Raw genomic sequence first — 26,215 nt, forward strand, 5'->3', positions numbered from 1 at the left:
GGTGTTTTGGGTTCTAATAGACAAAATCCAGGCACTCCATCAAAGAGGCTGCCACAAAGCCAACAGAGGAGCCACATATAGACCCTGAAATTTTGGTTCATTTGTTTGAATTCAGCAGCCAGGTTAGGGTGAGAAACGCCTTTTAGTGCCATGATCCTTCATTGTTGCCCTAGGGAAATGGTTCATGTGTGTCTCCAACCCATGATTTTGCACCATCAGACATGTTCCTGCATGCTTTAGGAACTGCTGCTGAGCCACCTGGGGGGAGCCCAAGCCTAGGGGATGGGATTTAGGGAGGAAAGGAGAGGGGTTCTACTATTGTTACAAGATAACACATTCATAGGCCATAATACAGATGAGGAAAAATAGCTTTCCTACCATAAGCTGAATGCAGGAACTGAAACTCTGTTGGATAGAAATGTTAGTTGAAATTACCACTAAGAATTTGTGCAAAGTTTTACATATTGCAGTTACATAAACATTCTTTGTCTTGAGATAGCAGTTACCCCCGGGCCACACAAGAAATGGTGATTGTACAGAGTGTGAAGTACCTCTACCCTGGAGAGGGTGACAGACTTGCCATCCAGGAAAGTTCAGCCATTGCAGAGAAGCATTTCCCTGGATGCCATGGCATCTTCCAGGCAGCTGACCCAGAAGGTGCCTGGAATGAACAAGACCAAGCTCCTGTTCTTAGCTCATCTATGATAAAAACAAGTTTCAATCCTCCCAAGAACTACAAAGGGTGAAGATGCACTGCAAAGGCTGTAGGTATTAAAGGATGTGAAGGTTCAGAGACAATACTGTAATCATAACAGGACTCTTAAGAGTTGTCTATAAAACCCCGGAGAACTAGGCCCAAGCTTCCAGGACAGTGTGGTGCTACAGAAGGAACACAGGTCATGGGAACACAGACAAGTAGGTTTGAATCCCAGCCTTATGGCTTTTTTAACTGTATAACTTTGGACAACTTATTTAACCTCTGTGAGCAAAACTGGAGGCAAGAAGCTCTAACACATAAGACTAATACAAAAGGGAACACTTGTAGCTTGCCTTACCTAGTGCCTGGAAGGAGGCAGGGGTTCAGAAAACAATTCCTTTTCCCTACCATTCTCTAGGCTTGTTATATGCAAAATGGGAATAATATAGTTGTACTTTACAGGGCATTATGAAATCGAGTGAGATAATAGGTAAAAAATGCTTTTGTATACAGATTCTTGTGAGGAGGTATTGTATTTTTGTTATACCAGTTACCCTGTGTATCCTTCCTTTTCACTTTCAAGTCAAAATTATCATTAATATGATAAACCCTTTGCACTGTGGATTCTGAAAACCTAGTCTTGACTAGCTTCTGCCTCCTGTGGGGCAAAACAGTTCTTAAATAAGATTCTTGAAATCATTAAGAAATTGTAAAAAAAAGCTCCAAGTACCAACACTACTTTCAGAACCAATCAAAGAGCTTCCCTGCATCCTAGACAAATGACATCTTAGGTGCTAAAAATAGCCCTGTCTAAAGCAACTTCTTGGTCTCCTTGAAGCAACTGAAACATATTTAAACCTGAGAGCCTGGCTCCTTTGCAGGCATTTGCTCCTGTGATGCTGGCATCACAAATGGCCGGTTTTGGCAGGAAGCTGAGAGTAACCAACTCTGTCTTCTCTGACCTTGAGCCAGTTCCTCCATGGTAAAATCCTCCTCACTGCAATCAAGAAACCTATGAATGCAGAGGCCAGTGTCCCACAATATGAAGTAGACTGTGTGTGTGTGTGTGTGTGTGTGTGTGTGTGTGTGTGTGTGTTTATGTGTAAGATTCAGAAGCCAAAGGCATCTCCCCAGGGTCACACCAAAATCAGAAGAGTTGGTGCTACAGCCCAGGTTTTCCAACTTTCAGTATGGGGCTTTCTAACACAATGCACGAGCATTACCCTTTCTTGTGTACTTTGTGAGTTTCTGAGCAAATGGTCAATATTACCTCAATTAGAGTCTGGAAATATGTTGACTTTTAAAAACATAAAACTGAGTTGTGTATGGTGGTGCACTCCTGCCAGCTCAGGAGGCTGAGGCAGAAGGATCGTGAATTCAAAGCCAGCCTCAGTAACTTAGTGAGAACCTGTCTCTAAATAAAATATAAAAGGGGCTGGAGATGTGGTTCAGTGAGTTCAATCCCCAGTACCAACCAACCAACCAACTAACCAACCAACCAACAAAAAAACCATGAAACTGGGGAAAATCAGGTTAAGAGATGACTTTTATTTTTTATTTTTAAAACTTAAATCTTCTACACATACCAGCAGCTTTCCAATCTCTCCATTTTGTTTTGGTTCTTTTTTTCTGAGACAGTCTCAATTCCTCCTTTCTGCACCACCTTTCCTCTCTAACCTGGTTGTTCTAGTTTAACACTTCAATTTCTCTCTGTCCACTGCCTCAACAACAATGTAGTGGTTTAGAGCTCACATGGTGGTGTGACAGAATGCTGGGCTGTGGATCTTTGAACTAGTTACTCATCTTCTCTGAGTTTTAGTTTTCCCATTTGGAAGATAGGAATAACAACAGTACTGCCCTCAAAGTTCTGATGTGTTATAAAACAAGTTCCCATCTGTAAAGAGCTTAAAACAGTCTCCTATACAAAGAACACTTCAATAAATAGTAGCAATTTATTTTTTATCTTTCCATTTTCTTGCCAAACAATCCTACAATCTCTCACCAGAAGTGCTGAACATGATGAGGAAAGAGCCCACTGCTGGGAATCAAAGCCCAGGCCAATCTTGGCCTTTACCTCAGCCTCCAGGGTTACCCTGCTCTGTGTTCTTTTGGTAGTTTCCATTTCCACTGTTTCATATGAGTCTCTAACTCTCTGACCTTTGTCCTTCCTCTATCCCTCCTCACCTCTATGTCAGCAAATCAAGACCATTAGATAAGAACTCCACTTTCCATTGGGCAACTGATTCTAAGCACATCCCCTGTGACTTTTCCTGTGGTCTGTGAGGAAGAGCTGCTCTCCTGGTGTGAGGCACCCCACTCCCCCTGCCACTTGACACCCCAAAACTAGGAAAAGACCCAAACTCTGGATTTCCCACCCCCACTGCAGCCTCTGTGCAGGCCTGGCTGTGTGGCACTGCTTCTCCTGCGTATCTGACTCGTCCCCTCCATTTGCTCAGTCCCAGCAGGGCTTGTTTAATCGTGCCTATACCCCAAAACTTTCTCAACCCCACATACCCTTCTAGTCAATGCTATTTCATTTTGCTTTCCCAGCTAGCCAAGCTTCTCGTAAGCGTAGCCTCCATCTGATAAATCTACTTCTTTCCTCCCTGGTTCACTGTACTCTGGTTTCCAGTCTCACCACCTACCTGACTGTTGCCAGCGAGGTCAGTGGTGGCCTCCTGACTACGAAGACAATGAATCTTCCTCATTCCTACCTGAGTTTCTGCCACAACTTGCTTCACTTTACTTTAGACTAGTTTACAAAGCCAACTCATAGATCTCATGAAGATTTAAATCACTTATCTATCATGATAGATTTAACAAAAGCCACCACAGTTAAGATAGAACTTATCAAATTTATTATTTTATCAGAGAGAATTTCTGTAGTTTTTATTGTTGCTTCCTTCTATTATAAATTTTTTGGGAAATATATTTTATTGATTAAAAGAAAACAGAAAATAATGCTGAGATACAAATTTTAGCCCACATGTCACTGCTCCCCTTATAAACTTTTTTTTGGGGGGGGGGGTACTAGGGATTGAATTCAGGGGCACTCAACCACTGAGCCACATCCCCAGCCCTATTTTGTATTTTGTTTAGAGACAGGGTCTCACAGAGTTGCTTAGTGCCTCACCATTGCTGAGGCTGGCTTTGAATTCATGATCCTCCTGCCTCAGCCTCCCAAGCTGCTAGGATTACAGGTGTGCGTCATGGTGCCTGGCTCTTATAAACTCTTTGAGGGCAGTGACAGCAGCTTCCTCAAGTTTGAATTACCTGCAGTGTCTTCCAGACTGTCTCAGGTATAACAGGGCCAAAATAAATATCTGTCACATCTATGTAAGTACTTCAGGGACTATCATCATTTATGTGCATAAAATAGCTCTTGTTTGCCAAAAAAAGAAGAGCCTATCTGATAATTTCATGGTGTGTGTGTGTGTGTGTGTCATGGGGCAGGGGATATGGTTAGGATATGATTCCAGGGCTCAAACAGAGATCTTCAAATATAGCCCATGTTCATTTCTGCTTTAAATATCCCAGAAAAAAAGGGAACGAGTAGAATGGGGATGTGGCTCAGCACTACAGAGCTTGCCTGGCATGCATGAGATCTCGAGTTCGATTCCCAATACCACACACAAGGGGAATGACAGTAGAATGAGTACTGGTTTGGTACAGAAAAGTAGGGAACTGAGAGACAAGAAATCTTCCAAGGTGGACTGGGGATACAGCTCAGTTGGTAGAGTAAGTTTGCCTTGCCTGCACAAGGCCCTGGGTTTTAAATCCCCAGCACCACACACACACACACACAAAAAGAAATCTTCCAAGGGTTCTAATTCATAAGCTGTTGCTGATTCACTGGGTCATGTGAAACTAACCACTCTGTAATCAAGAGAAGAGGCTTAACTGGAGAAACCTCTGAGGTCTTTTCAAGCTTTCTAATTCCATAATAATAATCACTAAACAATAAAACAGGGTGTTAGGATATTCAAGGCTTTTCCAAATCACCTTTGCATATCTTTAGTTCAGATTCATCACCAGCCCCCACCCTGGCCCATGCTTCAACCACTCCTATTACTTCTAAGTCTCTAACAGTGTTATGTTCCCACATTTCCATGCCTTTACCGTGCTGCTCTGCCTGGAATGCTCGGTCCTCCTTTGTGTCCTTAAAAGAACACCTTCTAGGGCTGGGTTGTAGCTCAGTGGTAGAGTGCTTGCCTAGCATGCATGAGGCCCTGGGTCTAATCCCCAGCAGTGGGGAAAAAAGAAAAAAAAAAAGACTTTCTATTTCTCCCTCAAGTCTCTATTGCTAGATCACTTCCATGAAACCTCATTATACTCTTACCCTCCCCCCCCAGGCAGACTACGGTTCCCTCTTCTCTTCTAATATGTATTCCTTTTATAATATTTACTGTATTGTACTGCAATGAATTTGTCTACATGCTTAGGCTTCAAAATAAACTGTAAGTTACTTCAGGCAAGGATTCTGTATTTTAATTTTTCTATCCCAGAATAGAAGAGAGTCAACAAATAAATATTTACTGAGTAAATGAAGACCTTCCATAAAACAACTTAACCCTGAGGTAAGTAGTTACACTGAATCTCAGAGAGGTGAGGTGAACTACCCCAAGGTTTTAACGAGTCAGTCAGGGAATGCAGATTCAAACCCAGGACTTTCTAACCACAGAACCTAAATATTCTCCTGCTCTTTTTCTTCCCCCAGTTCTAGCAATCAAACCCAGGGCTTCACACATGCTAGGCAAGTGGTCTACCACTGAGTCACACCCCTAGTCCTTTTATTTATTTATTTATTTTTGAGACAGGGTCTTGATAAGTTGTCCAGGCTGGCTTTGAACTTGCAACCCCTCCTGCCTCAGCTGCCTGAGTAGCTGGAACTACAGGCATGCAACACTATGCCTAATTTTCCTGCTCTTGAGTGTTAAAGTTACTGGCTGAGCAGGAATTTAAGATCAGTGAAGATCTCTGCAATGTATCCAGTCCAAATTAGAATAAACCTTTTTAATTTTTTCACACCCATTTCAACCTCTATCCAGTAAGTGTTGGACATTTATTGTTTTTGAAAAACAAGTAGCTTGTCTCAGCTTGAAGACCAGTTCTTTACTCTCTGATGGCAAGTCTCTTACTCTCTTCCAAATCTATACCCCAAGAGTGTGTGTGTGCGTGTATGTTCATGTGTTTCCCAGCTGCAGCCTCAGGGGAGACAGCAAAGAATGGATTTGGATATTGCTTGGGAGAGCAGAAAGGGTGCTATAAGGAGGATGCATGTCTCACACATTCTAGTATAGGAGAGATGGGCCAAGCTTAAGACCCAAGGAGAATGAAGGAGATTCTACTCCCAACCCCCACCCTGAGGCTCATCTGCCTCAGTTCCCAGAGGGGCCTGCTCCCACAGAATCAAACCAGGACAGGCTGAGCCCAGAGCAATTAAGGACAGGGGAAGGCCAGCAAGTGGGTCTGTCTTCCCAAAAAGAGTGCCAAACTTCCCACCCCATTCACCACTGCTGCCCCCCACTGTGTTTACCTGGAGCATAACTGGGGCTATTGGTTGGGTACAGGCTGGGATTGTAGGCAGGGGCCGCTGCTGGGTAGGCTGTGGGGTAACCTACATAAAGACAAGAAAAGTCTTACTTAAACAAGGAAAACAACAACAACAACAAAAAAAACTTCTAATGAAACAAAATCCAAGTTATAGGCTTGGCTTTCATTTTCTTCACAGGCCATTTCAGATTATATGTGATCAGCTTTCAGACTCTCAGAAAAGTTATTAATGCCACAACTCCAATATATGCAGATTTGGGGGCCCACTTTTAAAAAGCAAAACATAAAATATGCCTGCATTTTTACTGTAAAAAATTGAAGAAAAATAAAAGAGCATATGATAAAAAGTGTAAGCTTCCTTTAACATTCCTATCATAATACTGCTCTCAGAGGGAACAACATTAACAGTTTGGCATCTATTTTTGTAGGTAGCTTTCTATGCATTTTTATACACATATTCAGTGGTGTACTGGCAAGTATTTAACAACTAATTCGAAGAGGCTGGGAGTAGGATGCTTTTCTAGCATACACTAATTGCCATGATGTAAATTCTCTCACTGTGGCCAATTTGAAGTTACCAATATCACTGAATAATTTGTTGGGAAAAGATGCTCACACTCAGCACTTGACCAAAGCATATCATATACGGTTTTGTTTTTTTTTTTGAAAACTTCTATTGTGGCAAAGTAAATATAAAATTTGGAATTTAAACCATCTAAGTGTACAATTCAATGGCATTAATTACATTCACAATGTTGTGTAACTCACCAGTACCTGTTTATGCAACCTTTTTACAATCCCACACAAAACCTCTGTGTCCGTTAATAATAATTTCCCACTCTCCCCACCCCTACCCTGGTAACCTCTAATTTACTTCCTGTCCCCTCAAATTTTCCCCATCCTCACCAATGCTTTTTTTTTTTTTTTAATTATAGCTTTTATAGTTAGTGCGAAGTTGGTATCTCATGGTTTTGATTTATATTTCCCTAATGATTAATAATGTTGAACATCTTTTTATGTGCCTGTTGGCCATTTATATGTCTCTCTTTTTTTTATCCAGGGATTGAAGCCAGGGGTCCTTAACCATTGAGCCACATTCCCAGCCCTTTTTATTTTTTATTTATTTATTTATTTTTTTTGCGGTACTAGGGATTGAACCCAGGGTCTTGTGCTTGTGAGGCAAACACTCTACCAACTGAGCTATATCCCCAGCCCCCCTTTTTATTTTTTATTTTGAGTCTCACTAAATTGCTGAGGCTCGCCTTGAACTTGTGATCCTCCTGCCTTAGGCTCCTGAGCTGCTGGGATTATAGGTGTGTGCTACTGGGCCTGGCTTATATATCTTCTTTGGAGAAATGTCTACTCAAATCATTTTCCCCTTTTTGTAACTGGTTCATCTTTTTGCTGTTGCACATTGTAGAAGTTTTATATATACTCTGAATATTGAGCCATTACCAGATTAATAATTCACAAATATTTTCTCCCATATTCTGTGGGGTTTCACTTGATAATACCTTCAATGTAATTTTTTAAGTCCAATTTATCTACTTTTTCTTTTGCTACTTGTACTATTGGTGTCATATCCAAGAATGTATTGCCAAAACCAAGGCCATGAGATTTACCTTTGTTTTCTTCTAAGAGTTTTGTACTTTGGGCATTTTGAATCGATTTTTGTGTACAGTGTGAGGCAGGGGTACATATAATTTTATATCCTATTCTTTCATTTAAACAACATAAACATTTTCCCATATAATTACATATTCTTCAAAAACATTTTTAGTATCTTTGTACTATTCAATTACATAGATACATAAAATTACTTAACCATTACCCTATTTTTAAATGTTTGGATTGTTTGAAATTTTTCATTTTTATTATGGCTAACAACCTAAAGTAAACTAAATAAACCTTTGGCTGCAACTCTATTTCTTTAAAAATTAGGTCTAGCTGGGCATGGTGGCACATGCCTGTAATCCCAGAGGCTCAGGAGGTTGAGGCAGGAGGATCACAAGTTCACAGCCAGCCTCAGCAATGGCAAGGTGAGACCTTTTCTCTAAATAAAAATACAAAATAGGGCTGGGGATGGGGCTCAGTGGTCAAGTGCCCCTGAGTTCAATTCCCGGTACCCCCAAAAATAAATACATAAAAATTAAGTATAGAAACAAATTAAATATTCTTATATACAGACATTTTAAATGCACATTGTAGCCACTACAGAGAAACCTTTTACACAGAGTTTCCAAGAATCATCTTATGAAATCTCTTCAAAGAAGCCAGGTGTGGTGGTGCATTCCTGTAACCCCAGAGGCTTGGAAGGCTGAGGATGGAGGATGGACAGTTTGAAGTCCCTCAGCAACTTAGTGAGGCCCTAAGTAACTCAGTGAAACCCTATTTCTAAATAAACTATAAAAAAGAGTTAAGGATGTAGCACGGTGGTTAAGCGTCCCTGGATTCAATCTCTGGTACCCTGCCCAAAAGAATATTTTTTCAATTTAAAAATAAAAAAGAGAAAGGGTTGGGGATGTAGCTCAGTGGTAAACTGCCCCTAGGCTAAATCCCTAGTACCCTCTCCCCCGAAAAATGAATCTCTTCATAGGGTAGGTGCTCAGTGATAAAGAACGCGTTTACCTAGCATTTGTGAAGCTCTGAGTTCAATTCCCACACCACAAAACAAACAATCTCTTCATAAGTCTCCAAATCCAAAGTAATGATAAGAAGGTAGAAATGCTACTTACCCCATTTGAGCAATACATATTATATATATGTACTAAAATATCACATATACCTTATAAATATGCAAAATTATGTTAATCAAAAATGAATTTCAAAGGAAATGGAAGTATAACTAATCTTATATGATCTTTGCATACTGTATACGTCCATTGTATCCCTAAATTTGTACAAATAATAATAATATCAAAACTAATCTTTAAGGCAGAATTAATATTGTCAAAATGGCCATACTACCAAAAGTGCTATACAGATTCAATGCAATTCCAAGTAAAATCCCAAGGATGTACCTTACAGAAATAGAGCAAGCAATCATGAAATTCATCTGGAAGAATAAGAAACCCAGAATAGCTAAAGCAATCCTTAGCAGGAAGAATGAAACAGGGGGTATCACAATACCAGAACTTCAACTATACTACAAAGCAATAATAACAAAAACGGCATGGTATTGGCACCAAAATAGACAGGTAGATCAATGGTACAGAATAGAGGACAGGCAAACAAACCCAAATAAATACAATTTTCTCATACTAGACAAAGGGGCCAAAAATAATGCAATGGAGAAAAGATAGCCTCTTCAACAAATGGTGCTGGGAAAACTGGAAATCCATATGCAAGAGAATGAAACTAAACTCCTGTCTCTTACCCTGCACAAAAATCAACTCACAATGGATCAAGGACCTTGAAATTAGACCAGAGACCCTGAATCTTATAGAAGAAAAAGCAGGTCCAAATCTTCAACTTGTTGGCTTAGGATCAGACTTCCTTAACAGGACTCCCATAGCACAAGAAATAAAAGCAAGAATCAACAACTGGGATAGATTCAAACTAAAAAGCTTTCTCTCAGCAAAGGAAACTATCAGTAATGCGAAGAGAGAGCCTACAGAGTAGGAGAATATCTTTGCCACTGATACTTCAGATAGAGCACTAATTTCCAGAATCTATAAAGAACTCAAAAAACTCTACACCAAGAATACAAATAACCCAATCAACAAATGGGCTAAGGATATGAACAGACGCTTAAGATCTACAAGCAATCAGCAAACATATGAAAAAAATGTTCCCTATCTTTAGTAATAAGAGAAATGCAAATCAAAACTACACTAAGATTCCATCTCACCCCAATTAGAATGGTGATTATCAAGAATACAAGCAACAATAGGTGTTGGAGAGGATGTGGGGGAAAAGGTACACTCATACATTGCTGGTGGGGCTGCAAATTATTAGTGCAGCCACTCTGGAAAGCAGTGTGGAGATTCCTTAGAAAACTTGGAATGGACCCACCATTTGACCCAGCTATCCCACTCCTTGGCCTATACCCAAAGGACTTAAAATCAGCATACTACAGAGATACAGCCACATCAATGTTCATAGCTGCTCAATTCACAATAGCCAGATTGTAGAACCAACCTAGATGTCCTTCCATTGATGAATGGATAAAGAAACTGGTATATATATACAATGGAATATTACTCAGCTATAAAGAATAATAAAATTATGGCATTTGCAGGCAAATGGATGAAATTGGAGAATATCATGCTAAGTGAAGTAAGCCAATCTCAAAAAACCAAAGGACGAATGATCTCACTGATAAGCGGATGATGACACATAATGGAGGGTGGAAGGGGGGCAAGAATGGAGGAAGGAGGGACTGTATAGAGGGAAAAAAGGGGTGGGAGGGGTGGGGGAAGGAAAAAATAACAATGAATCAAACATCATTACCCTATGTAAATGTATGATTACGCAAATGGTATGCTGTTACTCCATGTACAAAGAAACAACATGTATCTCATTTGTTTACAATAAAAATAAATTTAAAAAAATTAAATAAAAAAAACTAATCTTTAGCTTAGAAAAAAATTAGTATAAGAAGTGAGACTCCAAAGGCTATTTTTATAATTCATCCATTCAACAAATATTTGAATATCAATTCTGTGTCAGACACTGGTTTAGGGAACAAAACTAAGAACTTTGCCCTTGTAGAACTTATATTCTAAGTGGGGGGAAGAAGGCAACAGATAAATAGGAAATATAAACAAAATCTTTGGGATTCGTAAATACTGAAGTTTTAATTATGTATCTTTGTTAAACTGTTGGTCTTTAAACCCTTTCCAACTCCAAAGAGAATTCATTTCTGAATTCATCTTAAATCATTTTCTGATTTTAGAATTGAGATAACCAACTTGTCACTTCAGTAGCAATTGCTTTGGAAAAAGAAAAAAGGCAGGGAGAAAAACACCAGAATTGTCCCAGTGTCAAGGTCGAGAGCACTGCAATATTTAACAGGATAATCAGGGTAAGACACTGAGAAGGTGAGATTTCCACAGACTTGAAGGAAATGCTATGGTTAACCAAACAAAAAGCTTAAGCATTTCAAAGAAAATGATCAACGCTGAGGCCCTAAATTGGGGAGCATCAGGGACATAGCAGAGGAACAGCAGAGACTGGAGTGAAACAAATGAGGGATACAGTAGTAAGCAGTAGTAGTAGTTGTAGTTGTAGTAGTAGTTAGATAAAGAGCTATTCAGTTCATGTACAGTCTTACAGGCTACTGTGAGGACTATGACTTTTATTGTAAGTGAAATGAGAAGCTATCACAGGGTTTTGAGCAGAATAACATGATCTGACTTATGTGAAAAGGGTCACTCTGATGGCCAGCTGAAAAGAGAGTACAAGGGGGCAAGGATAGAGAAGCATAGAGATCAGCAGAGAGCTACTGCAAACTCCTGACAACAGATGATGGGGCCCAGACCAGCACAGCAGCAGTGCAGGTGATGAGATGACAGGCTAAGTCTTCACAAACTTTGCCACACTGCTTTCTAGAAAAACTATCAATCTGAACTTGCACTAGTAGTGTAAAAGTGCCTGTCTCACTACTCCCTGCAGTTTTTAAATGCTCTTTGGTATTCTGACTGACATTGAAAAGCTGGTTTTAAAAGTCAAAGATTAAATCCCTAAATCCCTAAAAGCTTCTTTGGGATTTGTAAATATTGGAGTTTAATAATGTATCTTTATTAATATGCTCTTTCCTAAATCCCAACTCCAAAGAAAATTCACTTCTGAATTCATCTTTGATCATTTCCGATTTTGGAACTGAGATAACCAACTTGTTGTCACTTAATTAGCAATCGGGAAGTATGCCACTCTACAGAAGAAAGTCAGGGTCTAAGCTGGGAAGTTAAGTGATCTAATCTTATGGATAAAATCTGTACTCAGCTTCAAGTAAGAGACTGCAGCCATGGGTAATCACAACACTGTTATGTCACTTCAGATGCTATTTACTTCAGGGGCAATTAGGATCTTCCTTCAAGATTTCCAAGTAGAATTATTTTTCATTTACATAGAATGGCAGCACTATAGGGGTTTTATTTGGTTTACTCTTCTTCAGTTTACAGGTGACATTCATAGGCCCAGAAAAGGGAAGGGATTCTTAGGATCACAGAGTGCTGAGGTTAGAAGGTACCTTAAAGGTCCTTTAGTCTATTGCATTTGGAGTTAGAGCTTCCATTACAATACCCTCAATGGAATTGTTTATCCCAATTCCAAACTTACACCTCTATTGCAATCAAGGCCTTCCATTCCTAAGATTCCCTACTCCACTGAGACCACTCTACATCTCTATTGCAATCAAGGCCTTCCATTCCTAAGATCCCCTACTCCACCGAGACCACTCTGTCCAAAAGTGCCTTCTCATACTGCACCAAATTCTGACTATAGCTTCTACTTTTTAGAACAGAAAAATTTGAAGATATCTAGTTGCCTTATCACATTGTACTTCACACTTTAATTATTATACTATACACTTCAATGCTTTGTTTTCATTTTCTATCCTATGCCCCTCTCCCCAAACTGTAAGCTCCTTGAAGGCACAGCTATGTCTCATTTGCTTATACACAATAGCTCTTGGTCAGTACCCCCTTCCCATTCAGCCCACAAACTCACCACTCTCCTCAGCCCAGACAGCAAGCACCCGAGCTTCTCAAATGCTGGGTGGCTGACAGCCTGTCTGGCCAACAGGGAATATCCTTTCCCTACTATCAACTTTGTCTGGAAAGGAAATTATAGATAAGCTGGGTTCCTTCCCTGCTCTTTTTCTGGCTTTCATTTTGTTTATTTCATTTCCTTGTCTCATTGACTATTTTTCATCCTGCTGCTTCTACTGATGATGATGTCTGTATCTTTAGTGCCCAGCACAGATAAGGTAAAGAATAGGTACAGGTACTCAACGAAGAGATTATCAAGGGGTTGTTTTTAGAACTATGAGTGGCTGTGTGCGTGTGTGTGTTGGAGATTGAACTCAGGGCCTCATGCATGCTAGGTGTGAGAAACAGAAAGTCCACTGGTCCATTTTCAGAATATAGTATTTAGCCTTAAATGTAAAATTAGGATGTAAAAAATGAAAGGCAGTTGGAGGGAAAATAGAGCAGAATGGAAAGTTATAAGCAGTTAACTCACACAATAGCACCATAGCCAATGAGGATGACAGATCCAAAGTCCATGTACCAGAAGAGCCCTTTGACAAAACAGGAGGTTAAGGAAGGAGTCTGACTGACCAAAAGAGATAGAAATCTCTCTGTTAAGAAATAATAACTGGGCTGGGATTGTGGCTCAGCTTGATCCTCAGCACCATATAAAAATAAATAAATAAAATGAAGTTAAAAAAATAAATCAGATACTCTTTAAAAAACAAAAGAAATATTAACTTAGGTAAAAAAGTGAGAGCTTGTATATATGCCAAAAGGTACTCAATCCAAGAAGACTTTCTCACCACAAGAGAACAAAGGGAGGTGGGATCAACTAAGGTATATTTCTTTAAATAACACAATAGGGGACAGTAAAACCTAGGCAACTTTTGAGAAGATTGTGCACCCCATAGTACTCAGCCAAAGAGGAACAGGGGAAGGACCTTTTGCCCTAGGGGAAAAATGCCAATCATAACCATTCTGGGTATGCCTGCTTACCCAGACACCCGATCTTGCAAAACTGTCATTAAAGCCTGGATTTTTTTTGCTGTACCTTGTGTCTCTGAGCCCATTGTTTGGGTTTGGGTAGGTGAGCAAGTTTCTCACACTAGGCAAGCACTCTATCAACTAAGCAATGCCCAGCCCTTTTTTCTCCATGAGTTTTGTGGAGGTTTTTGTTTTTTGTTGGGAAACTGATGCTGGGAACTGAACACAGGGTCTTATGTATGCTAGACAAGCACACCAGCCCTGAGCTACAACCCCAGCCCTGAGTAGTTTAAAAACAAATGAAACCAATTCAACAGGGTCTCTGGCTTTGAGGGGGCCACCAAATGATGATGGAGAAAGATCAGAGGATAAGCAGAGATAAGTGGATAGTTAGAATAAAGTCTGAAATGTACCATGACAAGGAAAAACTGGTCAGAGAAGAGACTTTCATCCATCTCATTATTTAGTATCTATTGTCTGAATTATACTGAACACAGAGTGTCCCTGGATGTAAACTAAAAAGAGGAAGAAGGACATTCCAGATAGAAGTATAGGGAGTAGAATTTTGAAGACATCCACCACTGGATTGGCTTATGCCCTCCTTGCTTCTGAGAGGTAGGACTGATGTTTTAACCACACCCCTTGTCTTTAGGGGCTTGAATTCATAATTTCACCTTCTTGTGACATGTCTCCTTTTATGGTAGTTGCCCTAACCTACCTTTCTGGCTTCATCTGTCCACTAATTATATATAAAGGCATTATAGTACAGTAGTTAAGAGTGGTCTCTGAGAGCTGGGTGTGTTGGTGCACACCTGTAATGCCAGTGATTTGGAAGACTGAGGCAGAAGGATTCCAAGTTCAAGGCCAGCCTCAGCAATGTGCAACTCGGTGATACTTTCACTCAAAAAAAACCAAAAAACAAAAAACAAAACACTGACCTCTGATAGCTGGGAGTGTATGTCAGTAGTAGAGCACTTGCCTAGTATAAGTGAGGCCCAGGAAAGAGAAGGGTAAGGCAGGAAAAGAAAGGGAAAGGAAGGGCAAGAGGGAGGAAATTTTTAAAATTGTGTGTGAAGCTGGGTGCAATGGCACATGCCTATAATCCCAGCAGCTTGGAGGCTGAGGCAGGAGGATCACAGGTTCAAAGTCAGTCTTAGCAACTTAGTAAGGCCCTGAGCAACTTAGTGAGACCCTGTCTCAAAATAAAAAATAAAAAATAAAAAGGGCTGGGCGCCGGGGTTGTGGCTCAGTGGTAGAGCATTCATCTAGCATGGGTGAGGCACTGGGTTTGATCCTCAGCACCACATAAAAGCAAATAAATAAAAATAAAGGTAAATTCATTTGTGAGGAGGGAGTACTGGGGATTGAACTCAGGGGCACTTGACCATTCAGCCACATTCCCAGCCCTATTTTGTATTTTAATTAGAGACAGGGTCTCACTGATTTGCTTAGTGCCTTGCTTTTGCTGAGGTTGACTTTGAAGTCGCAATTCGCCTGCCTCACCTCCTGAGCAGTTGGGATTACAGTTGTGTGTCACCGTGCCCAGCACAGTGGATTCTTAAAAAAAAAGGGGGGGGGGGGCAGGCAGGGCACACTGGGTATGCAGCTTAGCGGTTAAGCACTCCTGGGCTCAATCTCTGGTATAAAAAAATTAAAAAAAGAAAGAAAGAAAAGAAAATTGGGTGTAGGCTCCAAAGCCAGACTGCCTAGGTTTGAATTCCAATGATAAATAACATTAATTCTCTGTACTTTAGTTTTCCCATCTCCAAAATGGGGCTAATAATATCAAATAGCTATAGAAAAATTAGAATGCCTAAGAATAAATTTAACCAAGAAAGTAAATAACCTCTACAATAGAAGTTACAAAATAGTGATGAAAGAAACTGTAACACAAAAATGGAAAGAACTTGAATGTTCATAGATTGGAAGAATTAATTAATACTATTAAAATGTCCAGACTATCCAAAGTGATTTATGGATTTAATGTAATCTCCATAAAAATACCAATGTCATTCTTCACAGAGATAGAAAATTACATTCTAGAATTCACTGGGAAACATAAAAGACCCCAAACAGCCAAAGCGATTGTGAGCAAAAAGAACAAAGCTGGAAGTACCATGATACTGGCTCCTAAGACCTACTACTAGGCTATGGTAACCAAAACAACAAGATACTGGCATAAAAATAGACACCTAGTGAGTGGCTGGGGTTGTAGCTCAGTGATAAAAGCACATGCACAAGGTCCTGGGTCAATTCTCAGCACAACATCCCCCCTCCCCCCAAAAAAATATTGACACATAGGCCAATGGAACAGAATAGATAACTCAGACATAAATTCAAGCATCTATAGTCAACTGATTTTCTAAAAAGGCACCAAAAACATACAATGAAGAAAGGGCAGCCTTTTCAATGATGCTGGGAAGACGGAAATCCCCAAGCAGAAGAATTAAACTGGACCCTCATCTTTCACCATACAAAAGATGAATAAAACAAAGAGCTGTTTTTTTTGAAAATACAAACAAAATCGATGAACATTTAGCTAGACTAAGGATGAAGAAAAAAGTGGGAGGGCAAATGAATAAAATCAGAAATGAAAAAGAAGACATTACAACTAATATCCCAGCAGTAAAAAGGATCATTTGGATCTATTATGAACAAATATATGCCAACGAATTAGAAAACCCAGAAGAAATGAATAAATGGACACACATAAGCTACCAAAATTGAACCATGAAGGTATAGAAAACATGAACAAATCAGTAACAAGTAATAAAACTGAATGAGTAATAAAGTCTCCCAAAAAAGAAAAGCCCAAGACTGGATGGCTTCACTGCTGAAATTTACAAAACTTTTAAAGAACTAATACCAGTTTTTTTCAGACTACTTAAAAAAATTCGAAGAGGGGGAACCAAAAAAGATCATATACCATGATCAAGAGATACAAAGGCAGTTCAACATATGCAAATAAACAAACATTAATCATATTAGCAAAATTAAAGACAAAAATTGGGGGCTGGGGATATAGCTCAGTTGGTAGAGTGTTTACCTTGCATACATAAGGCCCTGGATTCAATCCCCAACACCACCAAAAAAAAAAAAAAAAAAAAAGACAAAAATCATGACTATCTCAGTAGATCCATAAAAAGCATTCAATGACAACCATCTGTGATAAAAATTTCATAAATTAGTTATAGAAAGGAATGCATCTTTACTTAATAAAGGTCATATAAAACAAACCCACAGCCCATACTGAACAAGAAAAAGCTGAAAGATCTGAAACAAGACAAGGATGTCCATTTTCACTGCTATATTCAATATAGCACTGCAAGTCTTAATCAGAGCAATTAGGCAAGAAAAAGAAAAAGCGCTTCTTTCCACGGGGCGATCCAAGATGGCGGCCTAGAGGGTGACTGCACCCCCAGTCGCTCCAGAACCCAGGAGTTAAGAAGGGGAGGCACTGAGAGACTCGAACTGAAATAGAGCCACGGGTGAGTCTGCCCACTGGGTAAAGCTCGGCCGGGGTGGCAGGCCCAGATAGAGGTGGCTTATCGGAGCAGGGCAGGGCAGCTAGAGTCTTCCACAGGCAGCCCTGCGCACTCCGGCGGTGGGCCCCGCCCACACAGCCAGCTTCTCCAGGTTCTCGGAGCAGGCCCCCTAGTGAGAGCCTTTCTGACCAGAACAAGCTCCAAGTCCCGGAGCCAGCGTAGCGCAGCGTACTCCAGCACGCAAGCAGCTTCAGGGACCAGGATAGGGCAGCCAGAGACTTCCCCAAGTAGCCTGGACCCCTGCGGTGGGAGGTGCCTTTCAAGGCTAGCTTCTCGGACCAGACCGCACATGAGAGGCTTTCTACATAGAACCAGCCACAAGTCCCCGAACCAACGGAGAGCTTCGATCCGCAAGCAGACTCTGGGATCAGGGCAGGGCAGCCAGAGACCTCTTCAGGAGGCTCTGCCCACTCCGGCCGCAGGTTCTTTCCACGGGGCGATCCAAGATGGCGGCCTAGAGGGTGACTGCACCCCCAGTCGCTCCAGAACCCAGGAGTTAAGAAGGGGAGGCATTGAGAGACTCGGACTGAAATAGAGCCATGGGTGAGTCTGCCCACTGGGTAAAGCTCGGCCCGGGTGGCAGGCACAGATAGAGGTGGCTTATGAGAGCAGGGCAGGGCAGCTAGAGCCTTCCCCAGGTAGCCTTCCACAATCCGGCGGTGGGCTCCCCCCACACGGCCAGCTGCACGGTGCAGGTCCCCAGTGAGAGCCTTTCCGCACAGAGCCAGCTCCAAACCCTGGAACCAGTAGGGGGCTAGGGGCAGCTTTCTTCGGATGCACTGCATTATCAAATTCCTCCAAGACATCAGGCTACTGAAGGCTGGGAGGTGATACACTGGAAATCTACAGGGACACTATAAGCCAATAGCGGAAATCTGCAATATCTCAGGGTCCCACTGACAGCTGACCAATATGAGAAAACAAGGGAAGAAAATGTCCCAAACAAACCTAGATACTACATCAATAAAACCCAATGACAGCACAGCAGAAGAAATGTCAGAAAGGGAGTTCAGAATGTACATAATTAAAACAATCAGGGAAGCAAATGAGGAGATGAAAGAGCAAATGCAGGCATTGAAGGAGGAGATGAAAGAGCAAATGCAGGCATTAAATGATCGCACCAATCAACAGTTAAAAGACCAAATACGGGAAGCAAGAGATCATTTCAATAAAGAGTTAGAGATACTGAAAAAAAAAACAAACTGAAATACTTGAAATGAAGGAAACAATAAGCCAAGTTAAAAACTATAGAAAGCATAACCAATAGGATAGAACACCTGGAAGACTGAACCTCAGACACTGAAGACAAATTATTTAATATTGAAAACAAAGTTGGCCAAACAGAGAAGATGGTAAGAAATCATGAACAGAATCTACAAGAATTATGGGATATTATGAAAAGACCAAATTTAAGAATTATTGGGATTGAGGAAGGCTTAGAGAAACAAACCAAAGGAATGAACAATCTATTCAATGAAACAATAGCAGAAAATTTCCCAAATCTGAAGAATGAAATCCAGGTACAAGAGGCTTATAGGACTCCAAATATACAAAATTACAACAGACCCACACCAAGGCACATTATTATGAAAATATCTAACATACAAAATAAAGACAGAATTTTAAAGGACGCGAGAGAAAAGAATCAAATTACATTCAGAGGGAAACCAATAAGAATATCAGCAGATTTTTCAATCCAGACCCTAAAAGCTAGAAGGGCCTGTAACAACATATACCAAGCCCTGAAAGAAAATGGATGCCAACCAAGAATCTTATACCCAGCAAAACTTACCTTCAAATTTGACGATGAAATAAGATCCTTCCATGATAAACAAAAGCTAAAGGAATTTACAAAAAGAAAGCCAGCATTACAGAACATTCTCAGCAAAATATTCCATGAGGAAGAGATGAAAAACAACAATGCAAATCAGCAACAGGAGGTGCTAGCCTAAAGGAATAGCCAAATGAAGGAGAAACCAAATCATGTCAAAAACAAATATGAGTCAATTGACTGGGAATACAAATCATATCACAATAATAACCCTGAATGTTAATGGCCTGAATTCATCAATCAAAAGACATAGACTGGCAGATTGGATTAAAAAGAAAAATCCAACAATATGCTGCCTGCAAGAGACTCATCTCATAGAAAGAGACACCCATAGACTAAAGGTGAAAGGATGGGGAAAAACATACCATGCACATGGACATAGCAAAAAAATTGGAGTATCCATCCTCATTTCAGATAATGTGGACTTCAAGCCAAAACTAGTCGGAAGGGATAAAGAAGGACATTACATGCTGCTTAAGGGAAGCATAAATCAGCAAGACATAACAATCATAAATATCTATGCCCTGAACATTGGCTCATCCACATACGTCAAACAAATCGTTCTCAATTCCAGAAATCAAATAGACCACAACACAATAATACTAGGTGATTTTAACACACCTCTCTCACCACTGGATAGATCGACCAAACAAAAATTGAATAAAGAAACTACAGATCTCAACAACACAATCAACAATTTAGACTTAACGGACATATATAGAATATACCATCCAACAAAGAACGAATACACTTTCTTCTCAGCAGCACATGGATCCTTCTCTAAAATAGACCATATTTTATGCCACAAAGCTACTGTTAGCAAATACAAAAAGATGGAGATACTACCTTGTACTCTATCAGATCATAATGGATTGAAATTAGAAATAAATGACAGAATAAAAAACAGAAACTTCTCCAATACCTGGAGATTAAATAATACACTATTATATGATGAATGGATAACAGAAGACATCAGGAGGGAAATAAAAAAATTCTTAGAAGTAAACGAGAACAAAGACACATCATATCAAAATCTCTGGGACACTATGAAAGCAGTACTTAGAGGAAGATTTATTTCATGGGGCGCATTCAAAAAAAGAAGTAGAAATCAACAAATAAATGACTTAACACTACAGCTCAAAGCGCTAGAAAAAGAAGAGCAGACCAATACAAAAAGTAGTAGAAGACAGGAAATAGTTAAAATCAGAGCCGAAATCAATGAAATCGAAACAAAAGAAACAATTGGAAAAATTAACAAAATAAATAGTTGGTTTTTGAAAAAATAAATAAAATTGATAAACCCTTAGCCACACTAACAAAGAGAAAGAGGGAGAAAACTCAAATTACTAAAATTCGGAATGAACAAGGAAACATCACAACAGACACGAGTGAAATAGAAAACATAATTAGAAGCTATTTCAAAAATCTATACTCCAACAAAACAGAAAACCTCGAAGACATCAACAAATTTCTAGAGACATATGAATTACCTAAACTGAATGAGGAGGACATACACAACTTAAATAAACCAATCTCAAGCAATGAAATAGAAGAGGTCATCAAAAGCCTACCAACAAAGAAAAGTCTGGGACCAGATGGGTTCTCAGTCGAGTTCTACAAAACCTTTAAAGAAGAGCTCATTCCAATACTCCTCAAACTATTCCATGAAATAGAAGAGGAGGGAACCCTCCCAAACTTGTTCTATGAAGCCAATATCACCCTGATACCTAAACCAGACAGAGACACATGGAGGAAAGAAAATTTCAGACCAATAACCTTAAAATTCTCAACAAAATTTTAGCAAATCGCATACAAATATATATTAAAAAGATAGTGCACCACGATCAAGTGGGTTTTATCCCAGGGATGCAAGGTAGGTTCAACATTCGGAAATCAATAAATGTCATTCACCATATCAACAGACTTAAAGTTAAGAATCACATGATTATTTCAATAGATGCAGAAAAAGCATTCGATAAAATACAGCATCCCTTCATGCTCAAAACACTAGAAAAAATTGGGGTAGTGGGAACATTCCTTAACATTATAAAGGCCATCTACTCTAAGCCCATGGCCAATATCATTCTAAATGGTGAAAAACTGAAAGCGTTCCCCCTAAAAACTGGAACAAGGCAGGGATGCCCTCTTTCACCACTTCTATTCAACATCGTCCTTGAGACTCTAGCCAGAGCAATTAGACAGACCAAAGAAATTAAAGGGATACGAATAGGAAAAGAAGAACTCAAACTATCCCTGTTCGCTGATGACATGATTATATATTTAGAGGAACCTGGAAATTCCACCAGAAAACTTTTAGAACTCATAAGTGAATTCAGTAAAGTAGCAGGTTACAAGATCAATGCTCATAAATCCAATGCATTTTTATACATAAGTGATGAATCTTCAGATAGAGAAATTAGGAAAACTACCCCATTCACAATAGCATCGAAAAAAATAAAATACTTGGGAGTCAATCTCACAAAAGAGGTGAAAGACCTCTACAATGAGAACTACAGAACACTAAAGAAAGAAATTAAAGAAAACCTTAGAAGATGGAAAGATCTCCCATGTTCCTGGATAGGCAGAATTAATATTGTCAAAATGGCTATACTACCTAAAGTGCTATACAGATTCAATGCAATTCCAATTAAAATCCCAATGATGTACCTTGCAGAAATAGAGCAAGCAATTATGAAATTCATCTGGAAGAATAAAAAACCTAGAATAGCTAAAGCAATCCTCAGTAGCAAGAGCGAAGCAGGGGGTATTGCAATACCAGATCTTCAACTCTACTACAAAGCAGTAGTAACAAAAACGGCATGGTATTGGTACCAAAATAGACAGATAGATCAATGGTACAGAATAGAGGACATGGACACAAACTCAAATAAATACAATTTTCTCATACTAGACAAAGGTTCCAAAAATATGCAATGGAGAAAAGATAGCCTCTTCAACAAATGGTGCTGGGAAAACTGGAAAACCATATGCAATAGAATGAAATTAAACCCCTATCTCTCACCCTACACAAAACTCAACTCAAAATGGATCAAGGACCTCGGAATCAGACCAGAGACCCTGCATCTTATAGAAGAAAAAGGAGGTCCAAATCTTCAACTTGTTGGCTTAGGATCAGACTTCCTTAACAGGACTCCCATAGCACAAGAAATAAAAGCAAGAATCAACAACTGAGATAGATTCAAACTAAAAAGCTTTCTCTCAGCAAAGGAAACTATCAGCAATGTGAAGAGAGAGCCTACAGAGTGGGAGAATATCTTTGCCAACCATACTTCAGATAGAGCGCTAATTTCCAGAATCTATAAAGAACTCAAAAACTCTACACGAAGAATACAAATAATCCAATCAACAAATGGGCTAAGGAAATGAACAGACACTTCACAGAAGAAGATGTACAAGTAATCAACAGATATATGCAAAAATGTTCAACATCCCTAGTAATAAGGGAAATGCAAATCAAAACTACCCTAAGATTTCATCTCACCCCAATTAGAATGGCGATTATCAAGAACACAAGCAACAATAGGTGTTGGAGAGGATGTGGTGAAAAAGGAACACTCATACATTGCTGGTGGGGTTGCAAATTAGTGCAGCCACTCTGGAAAGCAGTGTGGAGATTCCTCAGAAAGCTTGGAATGGAAACACCATTTGACCCAGCTATCCCACTCCTTGGCCTATACCCAAAGGACTTAAAATCAGCATACTACAGAGATACAGCCACATCAATGTTCATAGCTGCTCAATTCACCATAGCCAGATTGTGGAACCAACCTAGATGCCCTTCAGTTGATGAATGGATAAAGAAACTGTGGCATATATATACAATGGAAAATTACTCCGCAATGAAGAATGATAAAATTATGGCATTTGCAGGCAAATGGATGAAATTGGAGAATATCATGCTAAGTAAGATAAGCCAATCTCAAAAAACTAAAGGACGAATGATCTCGCTGATAAGCGGATGAGGACATATAATGGGGGGTGGGAGGGGTTAGCATTAGGTTTAGGGTTAGGTTTAGGGTTAGGGATAAGGAGAGCGGTAAGAATGAAGGACTGTATAGAGGGAAAAGAGTGGTGGGAGGGGTGGGGGGAAGGGAAAAAAATAATCAAACATCATTGCCCTATGTAAACGTATGATTACACAAATAGTATGCCTTGACTCTATGTACAAATAGAGAAACAACATGTATTCCATTTGTATACAATAATAAAAAAAAAAAAAGAAAAAGAAAAAACACCTAAACAGGAAGTGAGGAGTCAAATTATCCTTCTATGCAGGCAACATGATTCTATAAATAGAAAACCAAAAGACTGGTAGAACTAATAAATGAATTTAGTAAAGTAGCAGGATACAAAAAGCAGCATTCAAAAGCAAGCAGTAATTTTACATACCAATAGCTAACTTGCTGAGAATGAAAATAAGAATGCAATCCCATTCACAATATCCACAAAAATAAAATAACCCAACATTGCTAGAAGTATTAATAGTTAAGATCCTAAAGGGCTGGGGGCCAAGTACATAGTTAAGACTTTTTAAAAAGTTAGCTATTATTATTTCAAACATAAAAGACTATAAAATTTTTGCTTCTTATCTTCCCAAACCTGTCCAAACTTGTTCTCCATGGTTTTCTCTATAGCATTAGTTGGCAATTCATTCTTCCAACTCTCAGAGTAAATACCTTAGAATCATTCTTGACTCTATTCTTTCTCTTCTATCTACATCCAATTCATCAACAAATCCTTTCAATTGTTTTCAAAATATTTAGAATCTGACCATATCACTCTGTTTACACAATTTCTATCCTCCAAGTCATCATTAATTCTCATCTAGATTACTGTAATTATCAAGCTGGCTTATACTTTTGATCCCACAACAGCCAAAGTGATCCTGTTAAAACATTAAGTCAAATCACAGAACTACTCTCTTCAAGTGCCAAAGTAGCCCACATGACAATGATAGCTAAATCCTTTCAATGACCTGGGTCCCTACTACCTGTGTAACCTCCTCTCCTACTATTTGCCTCTTGGCTAATCTTTGGCCACAGTGGCCTCCTTGATATTCCTTAAATGTGCCAAGCACTTTCCCAATTCAGAGCCTCTGTCCTTTGTGCTCCCTCTTCCTAAAACTTGGTTCAAAGGTCACCTTACATTCATTCTAAAATAGTATTCTCATCATACTCTATGCTCCTTGATCTGTTTTCTTTTTCTTTGCAGTACTAGAACACCTGACATCCATATGCTTGTTTATGTGATCACTGTCCATATCCCACCACTAGAATGAAGTTAACAGTCAAGCTTGCTAATTTGTGGATTCCTTGCTGAAACCTCCTCTTCCCACACTCCAAAGGCTCTCCCCACAAACTCAGTCCCACCCCTGTGAAGAGAGTACATTCCAGACCCCAAGTTCCCCCAGATCGACTATACCTGCTGAAGTACATCAGTAGTAAAGTATACTGAACTGAAATAACATATGTGTGTATTTCATCCATTATTCATAGAAAAAAAATTTTTTCACACCTGTTCTTCATTTTACCTTAAAATCAACCCTAATGTTATTTCTCCCATTTTGTAGATAAGCAAACAGAAGCTGGGAGGTGAAGAGACTTTTTGACTAAGGTTATTCAACAACTCAATGGTGAAACTGGGAAAAGTATCCCAAAACCAATGTATTCTCCACACCTACCAAATAACTATGACTGCACCCTTGGAAGCAAATCTACCACTTCTGTGCGTGTGTCTGTTTTCTTTTTTTGCAGTACTGGGAATTGAACCCTGGGGTGCTTTACCACTGAGCTACACCTCAATCCCTTTCTAGTTTTTACTTTGAGACAGGATTTTGCTAAGTTGCTGAGGTTGGTCTCAAACTTGGGCTCCTCCTGCCTTGGATCTCCTGAACTGCTGAGATGAAAGGCATGCACTACTGCATTTGGCTGTATTTATATTTTTTGAAGGTCAAAAGTGAAGAGAATAAATGGATACAAGTGAGTTTTCTCTTTTACAGTTCAAAGGCTATAGCAGTGATTGGGTTTCCTGAGATCCTGATACATACATTTTAATTTCTTTATAGATGTCAATATAATTTAATCCTCTTTTCTTATTCTTATTGGGATTAGAAATAAAGAAATATAAAGTTATTTTTGATTAATATGGAAATTAGAAATTATTCTCAGCAGAAATCAGAGAACTATTTCTGAAACTAATTGACTTTTAGGAGCTAAAAATAATAGAGTATTAAAAGACTAGTGAAAGACTACCTCTCTGGTTCAGGAAGGCAGAGGATTACTCCTTTGTGAGCAGGGGATACTTAGGCAATGAAGACATTTTAGGTCTGAAGTTCACAATGAAAAAGAAAACCGCCCTTGCCCCCAATGCCAGGGTGACCTAAAATCAACAAAATCTTCATACTCTCAAACTAAAAAGAGGGGGGGAGATATAATTTGGAATCTATACTACATTCTGAGAACTGTGGTAGGCAAATCTTTATCTGATTTAATTTTCACCCTAACTCTACAAAATATATTAGGACTTCCATTTTAGAGATGAGAATTTTAAGACATGTCTTGCAAAGTTAAGTAGAAAGTGGAGACAGAGCTCAGACCTGAGTCAAACAGTCCATTCCTATCAACCTCCTTACATCTCCTCAAAACATGAGTTTACTCAATGTATACCTCCAGATTTGATTGCCATTAACTTGGCCAAGATTCTTTGATTTCATTTTCAAAACCAGAGAAATTATTCTGGAGAGTCAAATTGCTCAAAGATGGTTCTGCTTAAAAGAAAAAAAAAAAAAGCTATTTTGTTCCTATTCAGTCTTAAAATACACCATACTCATGTCATTAAAAGTAACACACAGACACTGAGTCAGAGTTGGAAGAAGTATTAGAGGTAATTG

At 39.4% G+C, this 26,215-nt stretch overlaps 1 protein-coding gene across 7 annotated transcripts in view; it reads right to left on the reverse strand.

The window, feature by feature from the left end:
* Nucleotides 1-26,215, reverse strand: part of Fam168a (family with sequence similarity 168 member A) — a 207,438-nt gene that overhangs the window by 16,671 nt on the left and 164,552 nt on the right. For 4 of the 7 annotated variants that reach the window (XM_047516070.1, XM_047516069.1, XM_047516073.1 and 1 more), the window contains 2 exons: nt 6,234-6,314; nt 379-405 (listed from right to left, as the gene is read on the reverse strand). In XM_047516070.1, coding sequence (XP_047372026.1) covers nt 379-405; nt 6,234-6,314 — 108 coding nt within the window. The remainder of the gene's footprint in view (nt 1-378; nt 406-6,233; nt 6,315-26,215) is intronic. The other 3 variants (XM_047516075.1, XM_047516071.1, XM_047516074.1) reach the window with 1 other exon arrangement.

The sequence above is a fragment of the Sciurus carolinensis genome, chromosome 11 (assembly GCF_902686445.1).
Source record: "Sciurus carolinensis chromosome 11, mSciCar1.2, whole genome shotgun sequence".
NCBI classification, from domain to species: Eukaryota; Metazoa; Chordata; class Mammalia; order Rodentia; family Sciuridae; genus Sciurus; species Sciurus carolinensis.